This window comes from Stegostoma tigrinum, chromosome 15 (assembly GCF_030684315.1).
Source record: "Stegostoma tigrinum isolate sSteTig4 chromosome 15, sSteTig4.hap1, whole genome shotgun sequence".
NCBI lineage: Eukaryota > Metazoa > Chordata > Chondrichthyes > Orectolobiformes > Stegostomatidae > Stegostoma > Stegostoma tigrinum.
In genome coordinates, this window is record NC_081368.1 from 4,134,579 (window position 1) to 4,147,194 (window position 12,616).

The following is a 12,616-nucleotide window of genomic DNA, read 5'->3' on the forward strand; positions in this document are numbered from 1 at the left end:
GCTATGGGAACTTAAATATTCAGAACTCTGTACAAACAGCATTCGAAATAAGGAGTTGGCAACTTGGCCTGCTCCACCATTCATCATTATTGTTGATGTTCACATTAATCTTGATGGAAATGCAAAGTGAAATGCAAATTATTTATGAACAGGATTACTAATGATGGCACTGTTCCAACTGCAAAACAAAGTTTTCTTACCAATCCCAACATGTGCCTCTAGAACCATGCTGACATCATTTGCACCATCACCGATTGCTAATGTTATAGGATGCTCCTTTGTATTCTTCACCATTTTTACAATCTATTGAGAGAAAGTAATGTTAAAAAAAACATAATTTTTGGTAACGGTATATACTGTCAAATAGAAGTTTTGTAGTTGAGAGTTTAAAAAAAATGCAGAATTCACATATGTGGAATGGTATGAGCTACGGTGCCAGAAAACATAATGGCTAATAGTTTTGTCAAATTACAGGGGAATTTGTCTTCAGTAGAAACACAAAGCAGACAGTAACCAACTAACAGTCTATTTTACACTCAACCTGAATTCTCTTCCTATTAATGGAAATTAAGTAGGATGTGAAACATCTTATCCATATGTTCTCACCTGCTTTGCACCAGAAATGAGAAACAATTTTATTCCTGTGTTACATGTACATGAATGGTGTATCCTGAAATAATTTTTGGCATTGAAACTACTTTGCTCAGTTATGAATTACTTGAGCATAGAAATACGGATGTGAGTTTGCTCGCTGAGCTGGAAGGTTAGTTTTCAGACGTTTCGTCACCATTCTAGGTAACATCATCAGTGAGCCTCCGACGAAGCTCCGAACGTGACCGATGATATTACCTAGAATGGTGACGAAACGTCTGAAAACTAACCTTCCAGCTCAGCGAGCAAACTCACATCCAGAACCTCAACATGAGCTACAAATCTTCTCAAAACTCGCATAGAAATATATCCATAGTGCTTCACAGAGATATAATTTTAAAATATGATGTTGAATCAATGGTTGGCCTAAAAATATTGTAAAACCAGTGGGGCTTAGAAGGGGAGTTTTAATCACGAAGTTCTTAAAAGAGGCTGATCACAAACCACATCAACTCCAGTTTCTCAGCCTGCCTCGATCTCTTACAATTTGCCTACCGACGTAACCGGACCACAGAGGATACCAGAGATAACAAGGTGTAGAGCTGGATGAACACAGCAGGCCAAGCAGCATCAGAGGAGCAGGAAAGCTGACGTTTTGGGCCTAGACCCTTCTTCAGAAATGATGTAGCTTGACCTGCTGTCTTCATCCATCTCTACACCTGGTTATCTCAGATTCTCCAGCATCTGCAGTTCCTACTATTACAGACGATACCATATCCCTAGCCCTGCACATATCCCAGAAACATGGATATCAAAGACACCTAATGTCAGACTCTTGTTCATTGACGGCAGACGGATATCTAACAACGATGAGTCAAATTACAGAAGGGAGATAGAGGGCTTGGTGACATAGTGCAATGAAAACAATCCTGTCTCCCAACATCGTCAAAGCCAAAGACCTGATCATGAACTTCAAACAGAAAGAAGGAGACATGCACTCATCTACATCAATGAAACCGACGCCAACAGAGTGAAGAGCACCAAGTTCCTCGGAGTGACAATAACCTGTCCTGGTCTTCCCAGGCAAATGCGACAGTTACGAAGGCACAACAACATCTCTTCTTCCTCAGACAGCACAGGAAATGTGACATGTCCATAAAGCCCCTCACGAACTTCTACAGATACGCCATTGAAAGCATACTGTCCAGGTGCATAATGGCCTGGTATGGCAACTGCTCTGCCCAGGACCGTGCAGAAGGTGGTGTGCACAGCCCAGATCATCATGGAAACCAACCTTCGACCCATGGACTCCATTTACACGGCTCGCTGTCATGGAAAGGCTACCAATATTTTAGCAAGGCATTCGAGAAGGTTCCACATGGTAGACTCATTCAGTAAGTAAGGAGGTGTGGGATTCAGGGAAATTTGGCTGTCTAGATACAAAACTAGAAGGCAGAGGGTAATAGTAGATGGAAAGTATTCAGCCTAGTGCTCGGTGACTAGTGGTGTTCTGCAGGGAACTGTTCTGGGACCTCTGCTCTTTGTGATCTTTATAAATGACTTAGATGAGGAAGTGGAAGGGTGGATTAGTAAGTTTGCCAATGACACGAGGGTGCATGGAGGACTGTTCTAGGTTGCAATGGGACATTGACAGGATGCAGAGCTGGGAAAAGAAGTGGCTGATGGAATTCAACCCAGAAAAAAGCGTGAAGTGATTCATTTTGGAAGGTCAAAATTGAATGCAGAAAACAGGGTTAATGGCAGGATTTTCGGCAGTGTGGAGGAAGTGGGATCTTGGGTTCCATGTCCATTGATCCCTCAAAGTTGCAACCCAAATTGATAGGGTTTTAATAGAAGGCATATGGTGTGTCGGCTTTCATTTGCAGGGCAATTGAGTTTAAGAGCAAAGGGGTTATGCTGCAGCTCCAGAAAACTCTGGTTAGACCACACCTGGAATATTGTGTTCAGTTCTGGTCACTTCATTATAGGAAAGATGTGGAAGCTTTAGAGAGGGTGCAGAGGAGATTTACCAGGATGCTGCCTGGACTGGAGGGCAGGTCTTATGAGGGAAGTTGAGTGAGCTAGGGCTTTTATCATTTGAACGAAGAAGGGTGAGAGGTGGCTTGATAGAGGTGCACAAGATGATGAGAGGCATAGAGTGAGCGGACAGTCAAGAGACTTTTTCCCAGGGCGGAAATGGCTATCACGAGGGGGCATAATTTTAAGGTGACTGGAGGAAGGTATAGGGGAGATGTCAGAGGTAGGTTCTTTACAGAGAGTGGTGGGCGTGTGGAATGCGCTGATGGCAGTGGCAGTGGAGTCAGATACTTTAGAGACTTATAAACGACTCTTGGATAGGCACATGGAGAATAGTAAAATGGAGAGTATGCAGGGTAGTTTGATCTTAGTAGGATAACAGGTCAGCACAACATCATGGCCCAAAGGGCCTGTACTGTGCTATACTGTCCTATGTTCTATGTCTATGTTCTTAACATCAAAGACCCACTGCACCCTGGTAATGACCTCTTGCAACCTTTTTGTCAGGTAAAGATACCAAAGCCTGAACACACATGCATAAGCAGCTTCATGAACAGCATTTTCTCGGCCGTTATCAGACTGGTGAACAGCTCGTCTAACCTCAAACAACGCTGTTAGTGCTAATGCTGATCTCGGCTCACACATGCTCTGTGCAACATAACCTGTATGCGTGTGCCTAAGTCTTTTTGATCTGTACATCCTTTGCTTACCAGGATCTGCCTATACCCCTCATAAGCAAAGGTGTTCACTGTATTTCGGTGCACATGACAATAAATAAATCAACCAACTCTGCGTGTAGGTAACTGAAGCCACTGCTGCCAACAGTGGGCCAGAGGGACGGGACATTATGGGGGTCAAAGGCAGAGGGGAAGAATACTTGGGAGTTTGCAGGGCTCTAAAATGTTGGAGAGAAGACAATCATTTAATGTAAGAACTTACAACAGTGCAAGAAATATGAGGCACCAGGTAGAACAAAAGATTACAAAAGGTCTTGCATGTCAGTGACACTTTGGTTAGAATAGGATACAGGCAGAATTTGGATGAGCTGAAAGTTACTGTGAAAGAGGCATTAAAATTCAGTCTGAAAATAACAGAGGTTTTCAGTCATAATAGGGCCAAACTAGGGGTACAGATGGATGGTGCCAGAGGTGGAAGCGGTCAGTCTTTGTAGCAGAATAAGAAATAGCGCTGAGGTTCAGGCTATCTAGTTCAGCTTTTGACAGTGATAAAAATCCAGTTGCCTTCAGAAGTTCATTACCGTTCTCGGACTGCTGCAAGGTGACATGCAAGTTGTGATCCTCACCATCAGATCCATCACAGACCCAATACAAATGGGAACTGGGGTCGTGCAGGGTTGCATAACCCCACCAACACTCTTTGGCATTTTTTTTAAACCACAAAACTCCACCTCATTGCGATGAGGTTCCCTGCCAGAGAGGAGTTAACCCACATGGCAAGAAGGAGCCTGTTCACCAATTCAGTCTCCAGGGGGAAATAAAGACGTTCCCAGTTTCTACCATTTTGCTGCAGAACACAGGTGATGCCAATATTTATCCATATTCAGAGACTGAGCTACAAACCATCATCGACACATTCACTGAGGTGTAGAAGGGCCTCAGACTGAGGATCCGGAAAACAAAGGTTTTCTACCAGGCTGCTCTTGCCAAATAACACTGACTCCAATCATTAAAATCTAGGACAGGCCCCTGGACTGCGTCGAATATTCCCCATACCTCAGACACTTCCTCTGGGTGTGAGCAGAGACTGACAATAAAATTCAATGGCCCTAGGCAGCCTTTGGGCACCAAAGGAACAATGTTCAAAGTCAGAGCCCTCAAACCCAGCACTGTGCCCCTAGTCTACAGGGCAGCTGTGGTCCCCACTCTCCAGTAAGCAACAGAAACATGGTCCACGTACATCAGGCACCTTAAATCCCAAGAGTTATCATCAGCGCGGCCTTCGCAAAATCCTGCAAATCCACTGGAAGGACAGATGTATTAATGTAAGCAACTTCTCGCAGGCCATGCTCCCTCGAATCAAGACACTGGTTATGAACAAACAGCTGTGATGGATGGGCCACACTGTCCGAATGCCTGGCACAAGACTCTCTTAACAAGTGCTCTTCTCTGAGCTCTGCAGGACGGCTGAGGAAATACTACAAGGACACCCTGATAATCTCCCTAAATAAATGCAACATTCCTCCACTGGCACGGGGAATAGCTTGCCCTAGATCTGCAAAGTTGCTAACCACTTTGAGTGTCACCGAATGGAGCAAGGGGAGGCCAAGCACAAGCAGCGGGCAGACCTTACAGAATCGAAAGGGTCCCACCCAATCACCCGCCTCATCAAACACCACTGGCCACAGTGTCTGTGTCTCCAGGATTCAGCCACTGCAGAACCCCAATCCCATAAGTGGGAGCAAATCTTCCTTGACCCTGAAGAACAGAAGCAGAAGAATAATTGTTCTAGCTAAAAAGGTTTTACAAACACCATCATAGACATGGTGGCTGTCAATATTTAGACAGGCAGTGTTGTAGAAAAGAAAGTATGTAGTGGAGTTAAGACAGGGGACTAAGGATGGATCCTGGGGGAACTCTGGTTGTCACAATGTAAGGGTTGGAGATGCTGCAAGAGTTAAGAACAGATGAAAGAAAGAGCACTCCAAACATGCTGCAGCATGTTGGGAGGGTCATGACAAGGAGTTGTTTTGCCAGAATCGTAGTAGTCGATCGTTACAGCAAGCAGGTCCCACAGTCATAACATATTTCTTCATTTTGGTTAGGGTGTGGTGTTGTGAGAACAGCCAAGAGTGGAGTTGCACAGACTCTGAGAGGTATACGAAAGGGAGGTTCACAATGTGATCGTAATTTGCAATGACAGAAGGATCATGCGTGCTTTTGATTTCAAACAGGGCAATTATGGCAGTTTTGAAAGAGGGATGGACAGAAAGTATTGAAATTAAATTATGTAGCAAGGAAAGTAACAAGGGATAGAGAATTTGGCCTGTGATTTTATAGGAGCAAGGAAACCAGAAGTAATATCACAAGCAAGATGAGCTCAGAAGGAAATAAGACAGAGAATCGGAGCTTCAGGGGTTGATGGGGTTAATGATCTGCAGAGAAGATTTGGGTAGAAACAGGAAGAGGAAAAAAAAAACAAGAACAGAACAGATGGTCTCTGTCTTGCTGATAAAAATCTTTTAACAAAAATTTAATGCTGCCCCTTATAGAAGTTGTAATAATTGCCAAATTGGGAAACTATTCAACTAGTAGTAAACAGCAAATTTGCAGTAAACTTAAAATACTGACATTAGGACTCTTCACTGAGCACTAACTAACCTCCTACTCAATGTAAGAATTCAAAATGCAATACCATAATCATTCCCTACAATTATCAACAACAAAAAGTAGGGAACGATCAACAGCCAAGGAGACTTACACCCAGCAAATTATTTTGATTTAACCGACTCATTCTAATACATAAAAATTTGTTCTGGGTCACCCTCCTATTTTTTGTCGGGGTGGGTGCTTGCGTCTCATTGGGAATAAAGTAAATGCAGATCCAGCCAGTTAGGAACAGGAGTAAGCCATTCAGTACATTGAGCCTGTTCCACCATTCAATAAGATCATGACTGAGCTGTGGCCTAACTCCATACATCTGCCTATGGCCCATATCCTTTCATACCTTTGTTTCACAAAAAATTACCCATCTCAGATTTAAAATAAACAGCCTAACCAGCATCCACTGCCACTTGTGGAAGAGCGTTCCAAACATCTTCCACTTTTTGTGTATAAGAGTGCTTTCTAACTTCTCTCCTGAACTGTCCCGCCCTAATTTTCAGACACTGTCCCCGCTTCTGGAATATCCAACCTTTGGCCTCTATTGCAATGCTAACATCCATGAATAGATCAAAAAGTAAAAACGGTTTCTCAAAAGCATTATGAAACCACTTTTGAAAATGCAGCATGCACAATACTGAGGTTTTCTCGAAGGTGGGGTGGATACATTAACTACTAAACTATTTGAAAAAGGGGTCCTTCATCCAAAAAGCAGAAACACTGATTAACATATGTGGCTCACCCTACTCCATGTGGAGGATTAAAAGAGATGGAGTTACTTGTGTCCTTTAAATAACAATTTTGAGTAGAAATATCAAAGACCAACAGAGCTGCCCACAAAAAGATCATTAATGAGCAATACGGAGAGGAAGCAGGTGCGGGAGCAGAATGGCACACAGCAGACCAGAACAGCCTCAATTGTCACATATACTCAATGAGTACACTGAAAGTTTATACATTGCCAATTATGGCACCAACTCAGATACAAAAGTGCCTAGGCACAGCTTCTTTTGTTATGCAATTTAGACAATACAGAATTAAAATGTTCAGCATTACAGAAGTGTGTGCGCTCAGGACAGCAAACCACGTTGGCACTTAGCTTCCAGTCCACACGAGCAACATGCCATGCCAGAAGGCCACTGCAGGAGGCCAGAAGGTTACCATCCCACATTGGAAGGCTGCTGTGCCAGGCTGGGAGGTAGCCAAGCCAATGCTGGGAGGCTGCTGCGCCAGGCCAGGAGTCATTGCTGGGTGCAATGAAAAAGAGAGAAGGGTGGGCAGAGCAAACGAGCTCCAACTGCAGCATCCTACTCCACTACCATCTTGCAACATTTGACACAGGTGTGTTTAAACTGCTTCTATCCCTGAAGCCTAAAATGTTGCTAAATTTGCAATAGGTCAGAAGAAAACCTGCATGGTGATTTTCCTTCTCTTTTCTTAATAGTAACAGGCACCTGTGAGAGAGATGAGCAAACATTTACTGCATTATTCTACAACCCAGTCTACTGACAAGCCAAGTACAAACTTGCCCGTCTCTAAGCTCGTTGTTTAAAGCACGATTCTGCAACACTTACCCGAGGACATCCCAACGTTAATTTTGAATTGCTGCTTCATAAAAGCTTCTCATGCGTACACACAACAGATTTCAAGAAAAACAAATCCTTGCTACGCTTTCAAATAAAACATCCCCGATAAACAGATACTCGAATACATGGGATAGATAGAGAGAGATGAATGGATATGGATAAAGCCTGATGAATGGATTCACACATGGATAGATACCATTTAACATATGTAAAAAGGTAGTGAGTATACCTGTGCTTTTTGTAATGGTGCCATTCGGCAACATAAAACTGCAGTACATCTCTGACATATTTGCAACAGCAGTTCTTTGTAGTTACCCGTGCTCCCATCTTGGTTTGGTTTCATTATTAGTGACAGGGCAGCACCATCAATTATCAAACCATATTCCTGTGTAGCAGACCAACTTCTGCAATAGAAACAGATGTAGATTGTTTTTAAAAAGTAGCGGTAAGGTACAACATAGCACAGTACAGGCTTTTCGGCCCACGCGGTTATGCCAAACTATTATCCTACCAAGATCAAGCTACCCTGCATACCCTACATTTCACTATCATCCACGTGCCTATCCAAGAGTCGTTTAAAAGTCTCTAAAGTATCTAACTCCGCTACCATTGCTGGCAGCACATTCCACATGCCCATCACTCTTGGTGTAATCTACCACAATTTTAACAGGATCATTCGTTACTCAACATACAGGGACGAGAGAGAGTAATAGACAGTAGTTATGGGGAGGTGGTCACACCAGAGGTTCAGTCAGATGGGGGACTGCCAGGAAAGGCAGGCAGGTAGTGCAGGAGTCTCCTGTGGTTATTCCCTTGTCAAATAGGTATACTGCTTTGGATACTGTTTGGGGGGTGGGGGGGGGGGGGGAAGAATAGCCTCTCAGGAGAGTATAAGAGCAGCAGCCAGGACTGTGGCACCACAACTGGCTCTGCTGTACAAACAGGGCTGGGCAAGATCTAAGTAAGCAATAGTAGTAGAAGACTCAATAGTTAGGGGCACAGATAGGTGTTTTTGTGGCCGCGTCTGAGACTGCAGGACAGTATGTTGCCACCCTGGTGCCAGAGTCAGGGACATCTGAACATCTGCACTGAATTCCTAAGGGGGAGGGTGAGCAGCCAGAGGACATGGTGCACTTTGGTACCAACAACATAGGTAGAAAGAGGGATGGGGTCCTGCAGAGAGAGTACACAGAGTTAGGAAAGAGCAGGACCTTGAGAGTAGTAATCTCTAGGTAAACCAACGCCTCATGCCAGTGAGACAAGAAATAGAATGATAGGATAGATGAACGCATCGCTAAGGAGCTGGTGTCGGGCACAGGATTTCAAATTTTTGGATCATTGGGACCTCTTCTGGGGCAGGGTGCAAGGAGGACAGATTGTACTTAAACTGGAGGGGAACCAATATCCTTGCAAGGAAGTTTACTAGTGCTACTCAGGAGGATTTAAGCTAGAGTGGCAGGAGGCTAGAAACCTCACACCAGCAAGTGGAGGAATTGAGGGGAAGGCAGATGTTAGGGGCAAAAAATCAGAAAGAAAAGACAGAAAGCAGAGACAGGGAAATGAACACGATAGTACTAATGGGCTGAAGTATGTTTATTTCAATGCAAGGAGTGTTATGGGTAAGGCAGATGAATTTAGAGCCTGGATCAGTACATGGGGCAATGATGTTGTGGCCATTACGGAGACTTAGTTGAGGGAGGGACAGGACTGGTTGCTCAATGTTCCAGGGTTTTTTTCGTCTTAGACGAGATAAATAGGAAGGTAAAAGAGGTGGAGGAGTTGCATTACTAATCAGGGTGATTGTTAATCTGCACATGTTGGAGAGCTCATCCACTGAAGCAATATGGGTGGAGCTCAAAATAAGATGGGCTCAATCACTCTGATAGGATTACAATGTAGGTCCTCCAACAGCCACTGAGATATTGAGGAAATGTGAAGGCAGATTATGGAAAGGTGCAATAAAAACAGTTGTCACGGCGGGAGATTTTAACTTCCCTAATATTGACTGGGACTCCAATACAGCAAAAAGCTTAGTTGGGGTGAAATTTGTTAAATTCATCTAAAATGGTTTCTTTAGGCAGGATGTAGATTGTCCAACTTGAGGAGGGGCCATACTGGACCTTGTATTGGCTAATGAGCCTGGCCTGGAGACTGATCTTTCAGTGGGAGAGCATTTTGGAAACAGTGATCACGACTCCTTAAGCTTTAAGATAGCTATGAACAAAGATAAGTAAGGACCTTGTGTAAGGTACTGAACTGCAGGACAGCAAATACGTCAATATTAGGCAGGAGCCAGGGAATGTTAATTGAGAGGGACTGTTATCAGGCAAGTCCACATTTGACATGTGGGAACTGTTTAAAGACCTGTGGGGAGAGTTCAAGGCTGGTAGGTTCCAGTAAGGAGGAAGGAGAAGGATGGCAAGATATGGGACAGTTGGATAACGAGGGAGGTTGTGAATTTAGTCAAATGATAAAAAGCAGTAAATGTAAGGTTTAGGAAGCTAAAATTGGACAGGGCCCATGAGGAACATAAGGAAAACATGGAAGTACTCTAGCAGGGAATTAGGAGTGTGAGGAGGGCCATGAAATGGCCTTGTAAGTAGAGTTAAAGAGAATCCCAAGGCAGTCTATACACACATTAAAAACAAGACGATAACAAGGGATAAGATCGGACCAGTCAAGGATAAAGAAGGGAAATTGGGCTTAGAGCCAGAGAATGTTGCAAAGTTCCTAAATGAGTGCTTTGCATCAGTATTCACCCAGGAGAAGGATCTAGAGGATAGTGAGACTTGTGTGGAGCATGATATTATGCTGGGGCATTTTGAGATCAAGATAGAGTCGTGTCAAGTCTCTTGAAGAGCAACAAGGTAGATAAGGCCCCAGGACCCAATTGTATCTAGCCCAGATTTTTGAGAGGCAAGACAAGAGATGTCTGGGACCTTGACCAAGATATGTGTATTCTTGCTAGACATTGGTAAGGTTCAGGAGGACTGGCGAGTAGCTAATGTTGTCTCCCTGTTCAAGAGGGGAGATAGAGATAATCCAGGAAATTAAAGGCCAGTGAGTCATATTGATGGTTGGGAAGCTACTGTAGAGAATTCTTAGTGATATGATATACGCACATTTGAAAAAGCATGGGTTTATTAGGGACAGTCAGCATGGCCTTGTGCGAGCAGTCTTACTAACTTGAATTTTGAGGAGGTGACGAAGGTGATCAATGAGGGTAGAGCAGTGGATGATGTTTATATGGATTTTAATAAGGCTCTTGACAACGTCCCTGTAGGCTCATTCAGAGGATTAAAATGCATGGGGTTCACAGTGACTTGGCCACATGAATTCAGAATTGGTTTGCCCATTGAAGACAGAGAGTAGTGGTGGAAGGGTGCTTTTCAGATTGGAGGTCCGTGACTAGTGGTGTTCCACAGGGATCTGTACTTGGACGTCTGCTGTTTGTGATATAGATAAATGACTTGGATCAAAATATAGATGGGTGGGTCAAGTTTGCAGACTATACAAAGATCAGTGGAGCTGTGGATACTGTAGAAGGTTGTCAGAGGATTCAACAGAATATAGATCAGTTGCAGATGTAGCCAGACAAATGGCAGATGGAGTTTAATCTGGGCAAATGTGAGGTGCTGCACTTTGGGAGATCAAATGTTAATGGCAGGACTCTGAACAGTACTGATGTACAGAAGGATCTTGGGGTTCAAGTCTATAATTCCCGGAGAGTGGCCGCACAAGTAGATAGGGTGCAAAAGATGGCATATGGCGTGCTTGCCTTTATCGGTCGGGGAAATGAGTACAAGAGTCAGGCCATCATGTTGCAGCTTTATAAGACTTTGGTTAGGCCACATTTAGAGAATTGTATTAAATTCTGGTTACCTGATGTGGAGGCTTTGGAGAGGTTGCAGAAGACGTTTACCAGGATGCTGCCTGGATTAGAAGGTATGAGCTGTAAGGAGAGGTTAGAAAAACCCAGAATGTTCTCTCCTCTCTCAGTGGAGGCTGAGAGAAGACTTGAAAGAAGTCTATAAAAGTATAAAGATGCCTAAATTGGTTTGATGGTTAGAATCTTTTCAGAGTTGAAATGTCTAAAAATTAGGTGGCATTCTTTAAGGTTTGAGGGGGAAAGGAGACCTGAGGGGCAAGTTTTTTTTAAACACAGAGTGATAGAAGTCTGGAACACACTGCCAGGGCTGGTGGTGGAAGCAGATACGGTAAGGGCATTTAAGGGACTTTTAGATAATCACATGAATACGGAGCGATATGGACCAAGGGCAGGCAGAAGGAATTAGTTTCATTTGGCGTCAAGTTAGGCCGATGGGCTAATTCCTGTGCTGTACAGTTCTGTGTTGTTCCACCTGCATCCACCTGCTAACAATGAAACAATCAGGTCGGTGTAATCTTTGATGCAGTACAGATGCACTGTCACTAGATGCCAGTATATGTTAAGCACCAAAGACAGAAGGGGATTACCATCCGCACTCTACTTGGAATAATCACTGCAAGCACTGATATTTGCACAAACGTGGATTTCTATATGTAAATGAGGGATTTTTTATATAAGAAACAGAAACTTGGGTTTACTTTACATTGTGGAGATTTACAAAGAGATCAGACAAAGAGCAACATAAAAGATGAAATTGGGCTGATTGTTACTGAAGATCATAGAAGTGTCAATTTCAGGCAGTTTCATGGAGGGTTTCTCTCAGAGTTTCAGTAAGTTACTTCATTCAATTCTCTGCTGTTCTCATTCCATAGTACTGCTCTCACATTAGCTGGTGTTCAGCAGCAGCAAAATGTTCACCGGTTCCTGGGCCTTCAACCATGGGTGCTATATTTAAACCTCAGCTGTGCACTATGTCAAACGGTGCCAGTCTGATCCGGGAGAATCATCCAGGTCAGTGTGAAGTCTAAGGTCAGGAGGAATGCGTAGCAATGCCACACATTTAATGACCAATTCTCTGAATGATCATCATCCCCCTTGCCTGCACATTGCTGTAAAATATGACAACCTATCTGTGCTAAAAGACAAGGCAAGGCAGAGATACTGTGTGCATTCAA

At 43.7% G+C, this 12,616-nt stretch overlaps 1 protein-coding gene across 6 annotated transcripts in view; it reads right to left on the bottom strand.

Moving 5' to 3' along the window:
* The window catches only part of LOC125458673 (phospholipid-transporting ATPase IG-like), a 169,189-nt gene that overhangs the window by 38,669 nt on the left and 117,904 nt on the right, over positions 1-12,616 (bottom strand). For all 6 annotated transcript variants that reach the window (XR_009446702.1, XM_059651325.1, XM_059651322.1 and 3 more), the window contains exons 20-21: positions 7,782-7,956; positions 201-303 (exon numbers count right to left, since the gene is read on the bottom strand). Coding sequence is in view for 5 of the 6 variants with exons in the window: in XM_059651325.1 (XP_059507308.1) it covers positions 201-303; positions 7,782-7,956 (278 nt within the window). In the remaining variant the exon portion in view is untranslated. The remainder of the gene's footprint in view (positions 1-200; positions 304-7,781; positions 7,957-12,616) is intronic.